The 18886-nt window shown below is 42.8% G+C and overlaps 1 protein-coding gene across 3 annotated transcripts in view; it reads right to left on the bottom strand.

Moving 5' to 3' along the window:
- Positions 1 to 1719: 1719 nt before the first annotated feature.
- The window catches only part of LOC147661225 (pyruvate kinase PKM-like), a 61042-nt gene continuing 43875 nt past the window's right edge, over positions 1720 to 18886 (bottom strand). For all 3 annotated transcript variants that reach the window (XM_086951219.1, XM_086951220.1, XM_086951218.1), the window contains exons 6-11: positions 11086 to 11356; positions 9549 to 9699; positions 7291 to 7443; positions 5970 to 6136; positions 2305 to 2486; positions 1720 to 2079 (exon numbers count right to left, since the gene is read on the bottom strand). In XM_086951219.1, coding sequence (XP_086807345.1) covers positions 1973 to 2079; positions 2305 to 2486; positions 5970 to 6136; positions 7291 to 7443; positions 9549 to 9699; positions 11086 to 11356 — 1031 coding nt within the window. In that variant the 3' untranslated portion in view covers positions 1720 to 1972. The remainder of the gene's footprint in view (positions 2080 to 2304; positions 2487 to 5969; positions 6137 to 7290; positions 7444 to 9548; positions 9700 to 11085; positions 11357 to 18886) is intronic.

Genomic DNA, 18886 nt, shown 5'->3' with positions numbered 1-18886 from the left:
AAACTTGGTGTTAGACCTCAACCATTAGGTCGCCAGTGATTATTGATATGATACAATCATAACTATGACACCCAATCCAAAGTACAAGTCACTGAAGTTTTTTATAAAAGACTGTACATTGAATATTCTGTATTTCAGACAATGAAAACTAGTGATAAAGACAAAGATCGGACCAAGAAGAGGCATGCGGGGAGCTGTTTTTCCCCTATGGTGCATGGTATTTTGCAGCAAAAGACTTCTGCCAAAAAAAGTTAGGCTCATCATTTTAAAAAAATGAATTTGGATACACCTTTACAATAAATGAACATCAAAAATTACAAAGTATTGATGGTGTTCAAGTGTGGGTTTACATTTTTTACTTTTGCTAGAGAAGCATGTAAATACTGGTCTTGATAAAATCTGAAGGACTATTTAAACAAATGGTGGGTAAACCATCTTTTCACCGATGGTGAAGTCAGACATTACTCACTAATTAGGTCAACTAACAGCTGTGTAAAGCTGCCTCCTTCCTTCCCAGAAGTTCTATGTATAATTATTTGCTTTTCACTAGGCCTGGGCAAAGCGCTACGCTCGCGTAGTTTGCGCTACTTCGCACTACGCGAACTGCAAGTAGCACAGTGCAAACACTCGTAGCCTAGCTTAGTGCAGCGGTCATTTTTTGCTTGCTCACGGTCCTCAACGTCAAGTTGGCGACCGCGAGCAAGTAACATGAAGTTGCTGATTGAGAGCGTGGAAAATAAACCTCCCGGCAAGATTCACAACGCGGGGTGGTCAGGTTTCTCATTGCAAGTGATCGTGTATGCTCGCGATGAGAAACTACCAGTGCGCGTTGAGAAAGCTTGTGCTACAGCTCGCACTGTGCAAGATGCCGTTTTCAATGATTGCACAGTGCCGGATGCTTGTCCGCACTGTGCAATCATTAAAAATGCATCTTGCACAGTGCGAGCAGGCTACTACGCAGTTCGCATAGTGCTACGCGCCGCTCGCGTAGTGCGAAGTGCACTTCGCGAAGCGCTACTACGCCCAGCCCTACTTTCACATGAGCCTAGTGCTTCCACTGCACTCAGGCTCTATGGGAGAAGAGGACTGTCCAATGTCAAAGGTGACCAACAGGTTCAGTAAAAGGACAACTGGCTTCAGCCCGGAGTCTTTCTGCAATGGAGGTCTCCTAATATCCAGAAGAGACAGCTCTATCCTGTGACACAGACCCTTCCAGGTTACTTTCAACCAGAACAGTAACGTTCTTTATTGCTCTGAGCTGCAGGAACGCAATGGCTTGCATTACTTAGCGCTTTAGGGCAAATCACAAAGACAAATCGGGATCTCTACAGTGAGATAAATAGTCAACGTGAGGTACAGGGGCATCCCTCTGGATATGGAAGTGCAGTCGATGTGGTCAGGATAGCCAAAGATCTTCACAATGCCGAGGTGGGGGCCTGGGTAGAGGAGCACAACAACGCTGCTAGTAGATGGACAACTTGTGCAACGTTAATCCCGATTGCACAAATTATATGGAAAATAATTTTGATTGAAGGAGATGGGTAGGTCCTTCACCAACAATGTAGTCCATGGGATAGAAAAAAAATGCAACACGAAGACTTTGAGCAGCCCAAAGAGAACAGACATGTACATCTGCCTCTTGCATCAAGCTTTAAGTTTTCATAGAAGCAAATGTAATGGCATTTCCCACCCCTCACCCCAAAAATAGAGAAAGCGCCATTTTTATATGGAATGTTTTTATTTTTCAAAGTGACACCAAGCTTAGGCACAAGTGACAGAAGTGAAAAAAGTGTTAGTCAGGCATTACAGCATAAGGGCTTCCAGAAGTCTCCTGGAACAGTATTGGTGAATCAGGAATGCGTGCACTATAGGCGTGTTGCTGGATGCCCAATTCCTATGCAGGGGGTGACACAAAGTAGGGGGGTCTGCAAATGTAGCTGTGAAAGGAACCCACGGTAAGCTCCACCAACTCCTAGGGCACCTTCACCACTTGCATGATGTTGGTGAATCCAGCTCCCGGCCTCCAGCCAGTCAGAATGATAACAATGTCCTCCGTGTGCAGGAATCCTCGCACTTTACCTGTGGAAGAGGAGAGTATTAGCACTGCAAATAAAGGCTGCTTGGTCCTGTTTAACTAATTTGTGGCAGCGCCCATTCGCTGAACAGTCATGAATGGTCACAGGTCGTCATGTCAAGAAATATGTTGCTACGTCCAGTGAAATGACTCTTTAATATCTCCTTTTACAGCAGGAAGCCAACCCACTTCGAGCCCTCCCCCGACCAATTTTAGGGGCCATTACTCACCGATCTCAATACCGAACTGAGTTCTGCGGTCCACGTCATCAGCCCACACCTCCAGCTGGGGCTCTGGGTAGAGGACAGGGAACACCCCCCTGCTCAGGTGAGCAATGCGGGCTACCTGGGCGTTGCGAGTAACAGCAATGATGGGCGCCCGTGGTCGGTAACGGGAAAGCAGCTGCGCTGATCTGTAGGTAGAGCAAATAGGAAATGTGTAGATTCAAGTTTGATTAGTGTAAACAGGGGCACAACATGGTTTCTTTCCTACAGGACCACCCCATCTGCCTAGAGGGGGCAGCTCTCACTCATCCTGTGACCAGTTCCAGAAATGCCCTCCAAAGCATTTGGGAGCCACACATTTTTATTCTAAAGTGGTTTTAGGACACGGTTTCGCCTGAAACACCACTGCTCAATGAAACTACTTCTCATAAGCGTTGCAACGTTAACACCAGTGATAGGACACTATTACCATAAACCAACACGGACCATCATTGACAGGGCCATGCGCTTGGCTGCCAGCACGGACTGAATCTTAGATCCAGATAAAGATTTATGATCAAGAGGTTTGGTGCAGTTTAATGGAAAGCCTGAATAAATTTTGAGATAAGCCAAATATTAAGCAGATACATCTCTTCTTGGAAAAGTCTGACTAGAAAGAACAAAGCAGGGTTTTTTCACTGACCACATAATGAATGTAGTACAAACAAAGGAGTGGTTTGTGGAATGGGTAAGAAAAAAAAAATGAAGATTGAACTTTATTCAATATGGAAACTATGAAGCCATGAGGTTTGAGGACATGCTTTGTCTTCTTTGTGACCCTAATCTCATGCTTCTGGGGGACAGATGACAACAAAAAGGGAGAAACACTGAATCAAGATTTGAGTAGTCTTATCTATTTCTACTTATAGAAGGGCTTACTGTAAAACAGTTATGTAGAGGAGGCAGAAGCAGATTGTATTGGATAAAAGATGAGGTTTGTCATTTGCTACATGCAAAGTATCTAGAACCATGAAAGACAATCAAAATAATGATTCAACCCTTCACTTTGATGGGACTATGTAATCAGCAAATGAATAAAAGAAGTTATGCTCAGGTATGCCCAATACAGACCCTGAAGGGCCAGAACCATTTAAGATTGAGATATTTGCAGATACACACTTAAGCACATGTGATATTATTGGGCGTTCGTTGCACCGTTGGCGGTGAACCCAGGAGCTTGGTGTATATAGACATACGGACCACCGTGGGGCATCCCTGGACTAAAAGATGGTGAAAACACAAGAAGAGATTTTCCCCACTCAGGCAGCTGTTGATGTGGATTTGCAATGACCGGCACACATTCACATTTTTTTCCATTGCACCAAATGGTAGCAATTTTAACAAAACTAGTGAAGACCACTGCTTGAAATAATGTCAAAACAAAAACCACCTCTAACCGTCCGGTAATGTTTTGAGACAGCTTATGGTAAATGGATAGTTCTATGACTAACGGCTTTAAGGCACTAACTTCTTCCTAGAAGAAAAGTCTTGGCATCATCTAATGTGGCCAACAAAAATCTGAAATGTTATGACATTTAAACAACTGGAATTCTTTTTCCGTGGAACTGTATCAATGTCTGGTCATCTATATTTAGTACACAGCGACAGGCAATATACAACCCCGCTGCCACCAAAATGTAAGGTCTTTGTAATCTTTCATCTCATCTTCTATCATATTAACAGATCTGGTTGGACTATGGTGACCATCATGTTATCATCCACATGGTTTCTATTCCTGTGCTTTTCACATATGAATCATTGCTATCAAGTGGGCAAGTCGAATTAACTCCATGGAAGCAACCAAGGCAACACAGCACCCAGAATTCCTTTGGTTGCGAGATGAAAACTCCAAGAAACAGTGTAGGTGATCACGCAGCGGTAAGGTGGTCACTCTAGTTCAGAGAAAGGAATACAAAAGTTGAAACCCCTTTCCAAAATCCTCTGGGGGTCATGGTAGGACTACTATCTACAAAAATAATTATCGGAACTACAGGAGGTGCAGTGTTAACATTCCTAAAATGGAATACGCGTTGTGCCCTATTTTAACTCTGACTTTATAAAGCGATGACATTTAACGTGATGCAAACCTGTTCCTCCATGAGAAAACCTAAGTGATAAATATTACCTTATAAACATGGATTAACCAAAGGTTTAACCAAGACTAATTCAATTTACCCAAAAAAAAGCACTAAAAATTGAAAAGAGCCAGTTGCTCCCCCTAGCTAGTGACCTGCAGTTTACATTCCATAACATGAAAAAGCACAAAACAGTAGGTTATACTGCAATACAGAGTAGGAAACCAAAATTACGAACAACGGACCAGCTAGAGAAGAACCACTCTATCAATCCTATATGTACAGAGTAGGAATTAAAGATTCAAGTTCCCAGGTTTTTGTTGAAAAAAAAGGCGAAGTTGCAGGAGTTTGTTTCACAGTCTAGTTTAAAATAATACTCTGGTGTAAAAGAAACAATTAACAAAAAAAATTCTAATTGGGAAAAAAATCAAATGGGTTTCGCTACTCAAACCGGTTAGTCCATCACTTTCACGCTAGAGCATCTTCGGCTAGACTACATTACAGTTCTCTCAAGGTAGTTGAAAGCACATAGCTGGTAAACTACTGTTTAACAATAATCTATTGCGGACTTTTACACACTTTTAAAGTGTATTTGTAAATCTATTTTTACATGAGCATGGACAATTCAAAGGAACCACATCTCCACAGAGAACAGAGTACCCTTTCTCAATAAGCATACTCACTCCAGCATTATCATGGGTTCCCAGTCTCTTCTGAGAGATTTGAGTAAGCAGACTCGAGACCCAAAACAAAGAACAAGCAACATTGTCAAAGAGAATAGGTCTGGGCAAGCATGCCACCTTTAAAAATATTTTCAGCAAAACATACAGTATGCAAACAAATGACGAGAAAAATAATGGTGTAGCTCAGCCACATTGGCGAGAAGCGGCATCCATTTAGGTGGCTGTGCACATATCTGAAAAATACAGTGTCTCTCAGTGCAGAACAGCAAACTGATGAAGTGGCCTGACCCATTGCCTCAAGCTGTATGTTGCGGAGGATTAAAGCAAAAGGTGGGTGGCAAGCCAACAGACAAATGGATGAAAAGGGCTAAGTGAATGTCCTGTATGTATCTATTTTTATTAGCAATGTTTGCAAAACATGAAGCATAAGATTAGGTATCACTAGGCCAGATCAAAAAAGGTGGATGCCGCAATCTTAATGTCAGGGTCATACGGTCAAAATGCTAAGCTACAAAATGGTGGAGGGCACAGTCTTTTCAGGGAGCAGAGAAGGGACATGCTCCTCAAACATGGTATTTCTAAGCAGGTCATCACGTACTTGACAAAGCATTGAAATACGGTAAACTATTTTTTAAGAGAAAGTTGAATACTCTAGGGAGGAAGGAAATATTTATGGTTAACTTTACGGGGTACATTTATATGGTTTAGTGGTCTCCGAAAAACCAAGGAGGCCATGGACTAGGAAACAAAAGGATGCCTGTGAACCTGGAATACTGCAGGGTCACCAGCCAATGAGACTTCGCTCATCCCAAAGGTCACTTTCAATTGGATACCCCACTGGCACATTCTGTGCAATACAAACCACCCCATTTACCTGCCAGAGGTGGTCAGCACAATGATTGCACCAGCACAACACTTGAAGGAAGCCTCCACGGCGCCAATGGCCGCAACTTCAGTTGGGTCCTGGGTGAGCGGGGTGACGCGTCGTAGCTCCTCAAACAGCTGGTGGTTATAAATGGCCGCCTCTGCCTCTCTGGCGATCTGCGAAAGAGGGAAAGATATGTTGAGGGACTGCAACAGACTACAGTGGCCGTTCCGGGTCATCCCTTGATGCAAGCTGTAATAAGGAAACTGAATTCCATCAACTGGCCTTCCAGTAGGGCTAATTCAAGAGACTGGCTAGTAGGTCCCACCTCTGATTTTTCAGGTTGTAAACATCCATACTGGTCTTTCAGTGGCAATATTCATTATCCCTACTCAACTGACACGCGCCTGCTGCATCACACGCAGGACCTGTTCGCATATATTATTGTTCTATATTTAATGTTGTAAAAGATGCATGTGACAGTGGTGGCAATTGCACAGCACTTGCTGTCACTCTGCTGTAAATAAAACAGGGATTATTCACATCAGAGTGATCCTATACCATCTACCAAGGCACAAAAGCTCAGCCTTCAGAATTGCCTCTTATTGCTGCCAAAACAGCCTGGTGCGAGGTAGAATAAGATGCAACATCTTCCCACTGCTTCCTTTTAATATAAATAAAAAAGTGTAAGTTCCCAAATTATATATCTTACGAGCCAACAGCTGATGAGGTTAAATGCTGCAGTAACCAAATACCAAGCATTCTAGACTTTATTTATTAAGCTTTTCATGAGAAAGATAAGGCTCCCTAGTCATGACTCCACCTCATGCCCCTTTTTTCCACCACCCTGCAATTCCGATGTCATTTTGTTTACCTCCCGCTTTCTTGCAGTCACAATCTACCATTTTTTTTCTTCCTTCTTTTCTCCATTTGTCTCCTCCTCTGGGCCCAAAGTCTGATGATGGAAAATGTGCCCCACGCTTGCAAAATTGCTGCCGCCTCCAAGTCTCTACAAGGACTTCAGAATTCCCTTCAATGTCGGAAGTCCCTCCTCTTCAGCCAAGCAAACCGTGTCAATCCAGTTTAAATCCACTGCCTTTTATTTGCTTGCGCTGCTCCTACAGGGCTCTCAAGAGGTTTGGCTGTGCTACCAGTATTCACATCTAGAATAGTAAGATGGCACATTTGTAGCACGGTTAACCCTCTACCAGATCTAGTTATCCCACTTCCATATGAACCTTCCTTCAGCTTTGCTTACCCCTCTGCTTCATCCTGTTAAACCTGTGGCACATGACAGAATCTCTTTGAAGTAATTGTAGGTAGTACCTACCGCATGTTGCATGCAGACAGCCTCCACTGGATACAATCCCTTGGCGGTCTCTCCGGAGAGCATGATACAGTCGGCACCATCCAGAACTGCATTGGCCACATCGCTGCTCTCAGCACGTGTCGGGCGAGGTTTCTTGATCATACTTTCCAACATCTGAAAGAGAGTTTGAAATGTGTACTAAAGGGGCGATTGCAGATCAACCAACTTCTAGACTACTTCAGCCCAAGCAAGAAACTTTTATGCTTTAATATTCCCCTCTGTATATATGTTTTACTCATCTGCGTTTGTATTTATTTTTTGTTCACTGGTATTTTTCCACATTCATTTTGTTTTCTATGACAATATGAATTTGCAACTTCCACAATTATAGGCTGATCACATGGTTCTGGTAAGGCCATCAATAAGACGTGGAACAATTGTTTGATAGAGTCTTGTATTGTTGGTGTTTGTCTTGAGTTTATAAAATATTAAGAGTCAAAAGGTTTGGCGATGGTATTTTAAAAGTAGAGCGTGCTCAATCTAGGAATATATCTTTGTTGCGTTTTGTGCAGAGTACTTTTTACTTTCACTCTAACTCTATATAGAGGTGTGGGGGAAATCAACAGTCCTTTTCATCAGTCAGAGTATAGTGTATTTTATACAAACATCTCAACCCATATTGCAATGTTGGGAGCATGAGGAGGTATTTTTAATCTAATTTTATCCCTCTGTTTCTATGGTATTTATTTGTAGTGCCTGTGAACGCTGTTTTGGCAGCGCTTTGCCAACTAGATGGTTTGGTGCTAGATTCTGCACTATTAGAGGAATTCTGCTTTGAGTGTGTGTTGTTCAAGTGTGATCGTTTGTGGTTGAAGTTGGTTTGATGGTGTCTGGTGTTACTGTGGATTATAGAAGGTTGCTGTTCAAACAAGGATGAACAAAGATGTACTGGGTGCATGTGGCAAAGGTTGTCTATAATGTACAGAGTGTTTTGGTTTTGACCAGGTTTGAACTGCATAAAGCAGTGTCTGTATACTTCACCCCACCAACTTAAGTCACCGACAGGTAGAAGGGGCTGCCTAAACCTATTAACTTCTTCAGTAAGTTATGGGTGAATGCTGACAGATAATCACAAGCTGTTCCAAATATAGGATACCTGTAGAGTTCATGGAGAACATTATTTTCCATTCTGTGTCTTCCGTGGTAGTCAAGTATGAGAAAATCTGTCACAAAGTTCTCCTGAGATTAGGAGCTATACAAATGACAAGCAACACAGTAAAACCACACTGGAAGGCAAATGTTTGAAATAGCTGGCTTTAGGCATTTTTAACCATCAAGGACCTCGAAGTAAAAGCATCTTAAATTCTATGTCCACAAACATAAGACCAACCAGCATGCCCTACACACAAACCATCTACTTTAAGACATCATCTATATACACAAAAACCTTCAGTCAACTTGCTACAGCAAGCTTCCAGCTTCCAGTTCCTTGCCACAAGTGATTTTAATCTCACGGACCAAAAACGAATTATTTAACCTTGCAGAGCAGATAACACATTCAAAGAAGTGTTTGTTAAGAAAAAGATTTGAAAACAAACATCTACAAGCTGTAAAAATAGCGGAGAATGTTCAAAGACCTCTGCTTTAAAAATACAAGTTCTTGAAAAGTAAGCTTACAGTCTCAGCAGCAGTGGGTGTAAGCCGGATACTGTTCAAATAAAAGTACACTAGCTTCACCAACTTTGCAGGAAGATCCCTATTTACTTAAACTAAAGAGAAGAATAAAACTACCAAGATTAAGGACATTTCTTATCCAAAGACAGAAGCCATGCTAGCTATTTGAGAATTTACAAAAAGTGGGACGAGAGCATTAGTCCACAAATTTCAGTCTGCAACAGTGTAACTACAACAGGCAAGCGTTGCATTCAACATTTCCCTCAAACTTTCATATGTTGGCTGTAATAACCTACATCCAGAACATTCACCCCAATTTCTGTGGGCGAGATTTCCGTTCTAATCTTACATTCTTATGGGTATATTCCTGAATAAACCTAGGATGAGTTGGAGTCCGTAGGCAGGTTCCACATTCTGAACTAGGGCCATTGAAACATGGAGCTAAAGAGAATCTTGCGGCACTAGAAAATAGTATTTGAACTTCCTGCACCAACAAGCCACTGCTGGATGAGTTCGAGACTAAGGGTAATCGGACAACCAATTCAGAAGCAAAACTCTGTGGACTATTACAAGGGACCTGCCAAACTAGACTCCTTGGAACAAACCTGGGTGGCACAGATGACTGGCTTCCCAGCCCGATTGCATCGGCCAATCATCATCTTCTGAGCCAGGAAGACTTTTTCGGCTGGTATTTCAATGCCTAGATCGCCACGGGCCACCATGATACCATCGCTGGCTTCCAGAATCTCATCAAACCTGTGGAGGACAGAAAAGAAAATAAGGTAATTTAAGGCTAGAGGGGTCTAGCAAATTAAATTTACAAGAAAGATGCCTATTGAGAGAGTGTGCATTTAGATCTTTGAAGGAGACACCTATAGCAAAGGTACACCTCCACACAGAGTTCAATAACAACACAAATCAGTGTTGGGGTACCAGTAGAGGGGTATATGGATAAAGATTCAAATAAAGAGGCATCAATGGAAACATTTGACAGGTACACATTTCTCTTTATTAAGATCCAGCACGAGATACTGAGGGGCATGTGGCATGAAGGAGAGCGTGGTCTTTAAAGAAAATGTCATCTACAGAGGCTTTGAAAACTAGGAGTCCATGCAACTCATTAAATAAAATTGACTAATGATATCTATGAAGAGGGATCCATTTACACAAGTGTGAGGAAATGTAACATTTACACTGCTTTATGGAGAAATAAACTTCTGGAGAACTATTAGAAAGTTACATAAATAAAGGTCATGGGGAATTGTTTTTACAAAGAATGGTCTGGAGAGAGAAATAAGTAAATAGGTCCTTTTTATAGATCTGTTCTATGTAGAGTGGAGAAGTCTAAAGCATTCTATGTGGAGACAATTACAGAAATAAGTGAGTGGTTGACTATTGTGTTACATCTGCATCAAGCATTCATGGCACGGACAATGATGTTAGAAAGGAAGAGGAAACACCAGATGGGTAAAAGAACAAACAACTACATTGGGATAGGATTAGACTCCTATACAGTCATTCTAATGTACTTACATCTGCTGCTGACAAATCACAAGAGAACTACTGCGTATTAATATTGTAACAATGATTTCCCTTAACCGGTCAACTGAGCCAGAGCGGACCAATTTGTATACTGTGCGAATGTATACATGGAAACGCTAGAATACTTCCAGGATGTTTGCAGAACTCTACCTCCTCTGTGTAAGATATTGTTTATATAAAAAAAACAAATAGATATCTTTTTTTTTAAAGTAATGTTTGCATGCTGTAAAAGACTGCTGCCAGGCTGGCATGGGAAAGACACCACATTGGGGTCGAGAGAGGAGTGAGGAATTAGGAGAATCAGTCGGGGGGGGGGGGTGCAAAAACAACACGCTGGGAAGACAAGGGCAACGTGCATCAAGCAGGGGTAGAAAAGGAACCATTGTATGGCGGTGGGAAGGACACAGTCTGATGGAGACCCCACAATTGAAGAGAAAGACCTAATGATGCCACATTTTAAAGTAATTGTCATTAGAGCGGTGAGAGAAGAGACCGCACAGGGGAGAGAAAGAATACACCACATTTGGTAAATACATAACACTGGGTGGAGAAGGAGACATTAAACTGGAGATGCAAAGACCAGACCTGTAGTCTTCTTACTTTTTCACTCCCTCGTGGTTCTCAATCTTGCTAATGATCCTGATGTTCTTGCCCTGCTCACCAAGCACTTTCCTGATTGACAAGACATCCTGTGCTTTGCGAATGAAGGATGCAAAGACCATATCCACCCCCTGTTCAAGGCCAAAATGAAGATCTGTGATGTCCCGTTCAGAAAGAGCTGGGAGGTCCACCTCAGCACCAGGCAGGTTCACCCCCTTCCTGCTGCACAGTACCCCGCCATTCTCCACCTCGGTCAAGCAGTAATTGCGACCTAAAAGAATAGGAAAAATGTATGTAGTGTATTGAGGTTCAAGAAAAAAAAAAACTTTAAATAAATACAATCCAAAATGATAGCTTCAGAGAGGGCTTTTCAATGAAACCTTCGAGCATCACACAGTGACAAAAATAGACTGGACATCAATCACTATGCAGAGTAACTGTTGTGCAAAGCAAATACCAAGAAACATGCAAATACTTTGTGGTAAGCTAAAGAGGTCACATAATTGGCTGTTGTATCCTACCTCTATACAAAGAAGTCAATTTAATATTACTAAATATTGTGAAAGACACAGCTATATTGAAATAGTCTGCATGTACCACTAGCCAAAATGACCGCTCATCGAGTTGTAGGCTCATCCTCAAAACAAGCCGTATTCTGCAGGGACAGGTTAAAAATCGTGGCAAGGCTGACTTAGCCTACCATCTTTACTAGGCCAGTAAAAGCAGTACCATAATATAAGACATCAGTTACAATGAAATGGTTACTTACTTGTAGGAGTAGATTTGCAGCTTGAAGAATTTTCTGTATTCAAATGCTGTGCATTATTACGCCACCTAGTGGCTGGGTCTAGAATTCTCAGATTTTATTTGTAGTCCTTTTTCATTAGGTCTCGCCTACGCAGCACGTATGCGCTGCTTAGGAAAAAGACCTTTAGCCATCGCTACACTTTTGCAGGCAAAAACGTGCACTCGCTGCATTGCTTCCAATGGCAACGCGTGCACGTTTGGCAATTCCCTTGCTGGAGCGAGCAGCGGCGCCATAGGTTAGAAATTATCGTTGCTGCTCGCTTCCGCAAGGGAAACTGCTGCAGGCCCCCTCCTCTCCCACCTCCCCCTGCTGCCACATGAGGCGCGCACGCTTGTTTTTCTCATTGTGTGAAAATTAAAAGTTAGCTACCACGTGCTCTCCATGGCTTCATTTTTTTCTGTAATATTGGTAATCACTCCTTGTCCATTTTATATCCCTGAAGGAGGTGATTGTATTGAAAGCATTTAAAGAAGGGGACGGGCACTTCAGACATGGAGGCTCTCGCAGGTGTGGACACCGGCAAAACTCGTCAGTGGGGACCCTGCTATCGCTGCGCCCCACACCACATACCGTAAGGTTTAATAATGTTCTCCATTATATCATTGGTAACACATTAAGACCCAGGCGGTAGACAGGGTCAGCGAGAGGTCCAGCACACGGACACCCTTTAATATGAATCAGAGTAAAAAAGAATTCCTCATCTCCTTTAAGCGGGGGGCTGTGCCAAGCTACCCGGTGCACTCCTGCAAATTACAGCTGGTGAAAAATGACCCATTTCTTGTATGGAGGCATAAGAGCTTACCTTTTTCCTGAAATATAATTAAAGTATGGACAATTAAAAGTCGGTATAAGTCCCCGCTCGCGGAAGGCAGGATTCTGCTCTTACCGTGATTGTTTCTGCCGAGGGGGGCAGATGGGGAAACAGTGGCCTGATCAAGTCAGCAGATGGCTTTCAATCACTGCTCCCTTCCTGAACTCCAGGCTGTTCCTTGGCAAGGAATCCCATTCAAGGAGCGTATTTCTAGTCTTTACGCAGAAAGGCAAATACGCATTAAAGAAATATAAACACATTTCCAGGATTCATGGGCAGCTGGGTTTGAGGGGTACACAGTCGATTCAGGCGGGTAGGTCAGTGACGTGTCTGTTCCTGGTGCAGTGTACCGGGCACAGGAGTGTGAGGGGTTCAATGCACATCACTGTAGGCTGTGTATTGTTAAACAGGGGATGCAGGAATTTTATTGGCTTGCATTAAGTGTCTGTCGCGCCACTGAGTGGAATGTGCACACCACCCATTCCCCATTGATGGAACAAGATTAGTGCTCTGAAAATGTGGAGCCACGTTTTAGCGTCCACAAAAAAGGCACAGGGGCTGTATTGTATTCGAAGTAAAGCATTTCTCCTCCTCCAAGAAAGACACAAACACCTGCCTCCCTCATGAAACAAAATCACAAACTGCGTTTATTAGGTACGTGTAAAAAGACATTTATCTGGTGTTCCGGTAGAAAATATGCAGTTCCATGGAAGGGAATCAGATTAGAAGATATACAGTTTCAAGCGTTGAAAACAAATAATATACTTTAGATTTGATATAACTCAAAACCAGCTCCCTGCATGAGAACAATCTCCACGAGAAAAATAAAAATTATATACATTTTCAATGGAGACACGGAGAACACACACTACCAGATGACCACAATGCTTTGTATTTCTGTAGCTTTTAGATATTGTTGACGGGAAACTGTGCTGGTCAAATCAAATCCACGCAGTGCACGCATAACAGTGCAAACGTTTATCACAAATGTGGAAGGGTGATTCTTAATCAGGCTACAAGCAAAATCTAAGAGTATGCAAACTTTAGTGATGGGTGTTCACTGGTATATTCATTCATTTTAAGCAAACATTCAGATTGACAGTGCCATGACCTAAAGGCCGTGCCACTTTATTTCATTTCACTGTTAATCAAAGAGAATATCCCTCAACGATGTTCAATAAACATGGAGACACCTTTCCGCCTCTGGGACGAACGAATGAAATATTCGATGTTTCATTAAAACAATACCGTGGTAGAAGAAGGACCTGGCCTATAGCAGCAAGATAAGCTTGTGACCTCCCCAGAATTCTTTGCAGACATTTTGAACAATAGTTGTTTTAATATGGTGAAGCACGCATTTTATTTGTTTCAAACGTGTAAATTGTGGCAGTTGTTTCAAGCTCCTGGGGCAGATGTGTTGTATCATTGTGTCGAAGCACCAGGTAAAGAATGGAAGCTAAGCGAAGGGGGAACCCCATTATAGAATTCGAAGGAAAGGACAACATATGCACTTGTGTTGTCCTCTCATTGTTTCAGTAATGAGAACCAATCGCCTGTATTGGGTGCACATGCCCGAGACACAGGGTGCACAATGCTGCCCTGAAAAGGACGAATGTTTCATGAGGGGGGTCTTGTGTGAAGCTCTCTTCTGACGGACTCGAAGCATGAAATGCGAAGGGCTGTACGCAAGTTAAAAACGGCCCACTGGGACGGTTTTTTAGCTGGATGAATGTTTTCTTTTTGTATCTGCTCTCATCTGAATTGCCAGTGGCTTGGTTTCGTGCAGCTCCAACACAGTCAGAGAGGAGCCCAGGAATAAAACATTCAGCAGAAGGAAAGGCTAGCCTGAGAAACATGTTAAAACATCCACCCAGCCTCAGTCTTTCCAGACACTTCGTGATAAAGCGCAAAGTAAACTACTCTGAAATGTGAATGTTTAAGGGCCTTTGCCCAGTCAGTGGCTACAGGGGATTTTCCAATGATAGGGTCTATCCCGAACTCTTTTCCCTTGTCACATAAAAATATTTGTGCGTGGCTTAACAGGCCCGGGCATCGTTGCGTGGGTTAAACACTAGGCACAATGCAATGATACCAATATTTTCTTGTGGCATCCCCCTGAGGGCAGGATGTGACGTCCCGGTCAGAGCTGCCGACTTTGGAACTGGATAACCAGGTACAAGTCCCTGCATCAGCTTAACATCATGTGGTCTGGTCAAATTAATTACTTTCACCTAGCCTAAAAAGTGATCTGACCTGGAGTAATTTAGGTGCTTTATATAAAGCGCTCTAATGCCCCTGGGGCGAGTTCACGCTATATAAAAGTGCATAAAAGACGCAGTTAGTGAAACACGTAGTACCCCTGGTGAGGCCTGTGTAATCAGCCTGTTTGGCTCCAGCTAACTGCTCACAGGAAAAACAGAAAGGAACACCCGATGTGGGACATGCTGATAGAATATGTAATAGTAGCGGCAGCAGTTAATTCAATATTTAGTATCTCATATTATGATTATTTATTGCAGGAGTCTATTAGTAGTAGTAGCAGCGATGGTAGCATCAGTGGTAGCAAGAGCATTATTGTTCGTAGTAACAGCAGTGGCATTATTATGACTTTATAGACGGCCACCGTTGGAAAATACACTAGTAGAACGTTGCACGTTCCCAACGCTCTTGCCTTCCTTGCACTTTTCTACGCATGTGCATACACACTTTGGCTCACGAGCAATCATGTGCTTGCCAGGGCCCCTGTCGCACAAATGAGGGCACTGTACCTCTTATCAGAGCATCGCCCTCACTGCCCTGCCCTTTGACACGTGAGCGCCTCCGCCCCCACCCCTGCAAACACCTCATATGTGCCCTAAAGCGGACCAGATAGCACCCCTTTCAAGTCCTGGGTTATCTGCGCCATGCCCTTTTCTTTCCGGATGAGAACAAGCTGATAGCTTCTAGGAATGCCACGTGGGCTGGACTTGTATGCAGAAGGGCAAAAATAACTGGGCCCCGGAAGTGAAGTGTTATTATACATACAATTTGATATATTCACTCAAAATCAAATAATCGACGTGGTCACCTGCAGGTCACCAATCACCTTCCCTGCCAGTGGATTAAGATGTAGACGCGCTCCTCACTAGCTCTGCTCTCGAAAAAAGATTAACCTTACGTCCCAATCCCAGAACATCCATTTTAATTACGAGCCGCATCCGAGGGAACCCCAAAAGGACTGACCTCTCTCCGAATTATACAGGGAGGGCCGCAGATTAAAGAGTACTTGATGCGTCCTAGCATCAGAGGGAGCATAATTCACAAAATGTATTGCTGCATTTGTGTCCAGAGTGCTGCCGGAAGGTGGAAAAGGCCATGCTTTTAGAGCATAAAAAAAAAAAAAGACAAAAAGCGCAAAATTAAAAATGCATTTTCATGAAGGGTGCTCGGAAAGGGCAAGTAACCAGAACACTCTTAGTGGACTGATATCCAAATATATAGGTGTCGTAGGAGTGACCTTCCTTATTTCCATGTTCTCCACACAACCACACACATCACTAAAATCCGTACAGTTGGACCAAGCGTCAGTGAAGGACACGCGTAGGGCCGATCACCCGGATGCCTTACTCCCTCATTGGGACTGATACAGCTGTCCAAATCAACGAAAAATCTCCATGAAATTAATACTAATTGAACTATTGAAATAGTTTGAAACATATTTGAAATGTACAAATAGCAACCTTAATGTCCTTTAATCATAATGTATAGTTTTAGAAAGAGTCCATCTCACTATTATGCACAGATCATTTTTAAGTCAGGCTTGACAGCGTATTGTCGGCTTACCCAGGGTTACAACTTCTTAAAATATACCGAGTGGTCTTTAGCTTCACCCAGAGCAGTAAACTCCATTAGCTCTTGCTGTTGGGTATTCCATTTCACCTCCTACGGAGTGCTTGCTTTGCAATGCATTAGGGGACTATTTTACATTTTATGAGTACAGTGAATCATTGCACAATCAACTAAACTATTTATCTCATAGTTGCATTATAAACAGAAACCACCACCTTTTTAGGTCTCGTCTGAGCCAGCGTATGCGTTGCTCTGGCGAGACTTTTAGTAAGTGGGCTTCAGAAAATGCTACCATGGCATAGAGCTTGCGGTTACGTGTGCGGACATGCGCTTATGAGTAGAGGCGCCATCTGGCTTCCCCCGCGCTTGACCCGTTTTGCTCGCGCTTCAACTCCCTTCACCTCCCTCGCCACAGAGCAAGTCTTTAAACTTTCAGCCGGGCCGCGCTTGTGAGGCACTTCTTCGAAAGGTAATAAGTTAAAGTTGAGGTGTATTAACAATCCTATTCCAGCAAATTCCTGCTTTACTCTTATGTAGAGATGGCAGTAATGCTGGCAATATGCTTGTACTATCAGATCGTTCTGCTGAATAAACCGATTTGCATTTCACTCTTTATTTTTCTTGAAAAAGCTTTTTCTGCCAACCGTTCAGTGCAGTGGTCTGCAAGAGCCAGCACCACTTCCAAATCCACTCATAAATTGCCAAGCTTTGGTGTTTTTGCGGGATCTGGTCATGTTCACCAGAGGAAAGAATAATCATACAAGATTGAAATGCATATATTTGCACTGGATGGCATCACTGCCAAAGTAGTCAGCAAAAAGTCTGGCGCAGTTTTGGGAGCCTCAGAGCATGGTGGTATTGGGGCTTTGCCACCTAGATGGCGGCTACCTTGAAATAACCATCATCACTACTCAGTATTTTTTTTCTGAGAAAACCAGCATCTCTTGAGCACGTCTTGACTGTGCTACAATCACAGTTTTGATGCTTATTATATCAGTACATGCCGCCCTTGTCTGCGAAATTATAATGGAGAATATGGATCATGCAGGGGAATATTTTACACAATCAAAAAATGTGTTCTAAAGATTTAATTATGGCTCTGGTGTATTTCTATTTTGATGCATATCTTGATCTTACAGAAAAGGTGGCTGGAGGGGGTAAACATGCATTGTCGAATAAAAGTGCTTTTCGTAGAAGAGATTCTGATGCCACTTATACCTGCCTAAACCTTTTAATTGCATGGTTATGGCGAAAACAAAAACAAACTGTTCTGAAGTTTTCGTGTGTACAGTGTGTCTTCTCTTTCTAGAATATTGCCCACATCATTTTCAGATTTAAGTTTAGAATTGTGACCCTACAAGCAAATCTGATCCGAGTGCCCTGACTCACCATCCACTTTACCGGCCGTGTAGACCCGAAGTGAAGCCCCGTCCCTTTTCCAACTCGCTTCTCCTGCTTCCAGATTGCACCTCGACAAAATCAACCGTCTATGAACAGAGCCTGAACTTTTGAACGTATACTGATGCCGTTCATGTAACAGTCTGCATTGTTCACAAGGTCAACCGAAGCCCTTGGGGGTGGGGGAGCTAGGATCGCAGCATAAAAAAAAAACGTTAAAGTCTAAATTGCTGAGTAACAAAACAAGCAGCTATGACTTTCTATGCTGTATTTGCATCGAAAGCAATCCACTCTACTATGGTAGAAGTGAAGGAATTGAGAAGAATCCGTGGACTTATTTCCCATCTTTCATACCTTACTTTCAAAGGGCGGCCTTCCAAAGCGGTGGCTTCATTTACACAATCTGCTCCTCTTAAACACACGTCAGATACTTGGTGTAGAGGGTGCTCAGTCACTTACGTATCCAGTGAACTGTCAAAAAATTAGGACAAACCATAATCTAATGTTTATTCCTCCTACCTGGTCCTGTACTGATGAATACGAAACGTCTCTTGGCCTTTGTGGGGTGCAAAAGCAGAGTACCCGCATCGTGCTGCTGTGCACTGTGTAACTTGTACAATATAACCTGCTGTGAGTTAAGGAAAAATACATAAAGTGGGCCCCGTTTGACTTGTCCGAAGCGTGGACCTACACCCATTATTGAAAAACTACTGCCATAAGTGCATTTAATATGTGCTTGCGAGGGCAAGCACATGTGCTACAGTTATGGTTTTGTTGTATAGCTGTGTGGTCAACAAGAAGTGACTTCCCCTCCTACCAAATCAAAAAAATAAAGCACAGTACACATAGGTACTAAAGGTTTTGCCTTGGTGAAATGTTTTAGACGTGTTTCATTCACTTCGGTGTCATGAGAGGCCATAGCTATCTAAATGACAACACATACTTTGAAAGGGGGT

The sequence above is a fragment of the Lissotriton vulgaris genome, unplaced genomic scaffold (genome assembly GCF_964263255.1).
Source record: "Lissotriton vulgaris unplaced genomic scaffold, aLisVul1.2 SCAFFOLD_791, whole genome shotgun sequence".
Lineage (NCBI taxonomy): Eukaryota > Metazoa > Chordata > Amphibia > Caudata > Salamandridae > Lissotriton > Lissotriton vulgaris.
This window is presented reverse-complemented; position numbering and strand designations above follow the sequence as displayed.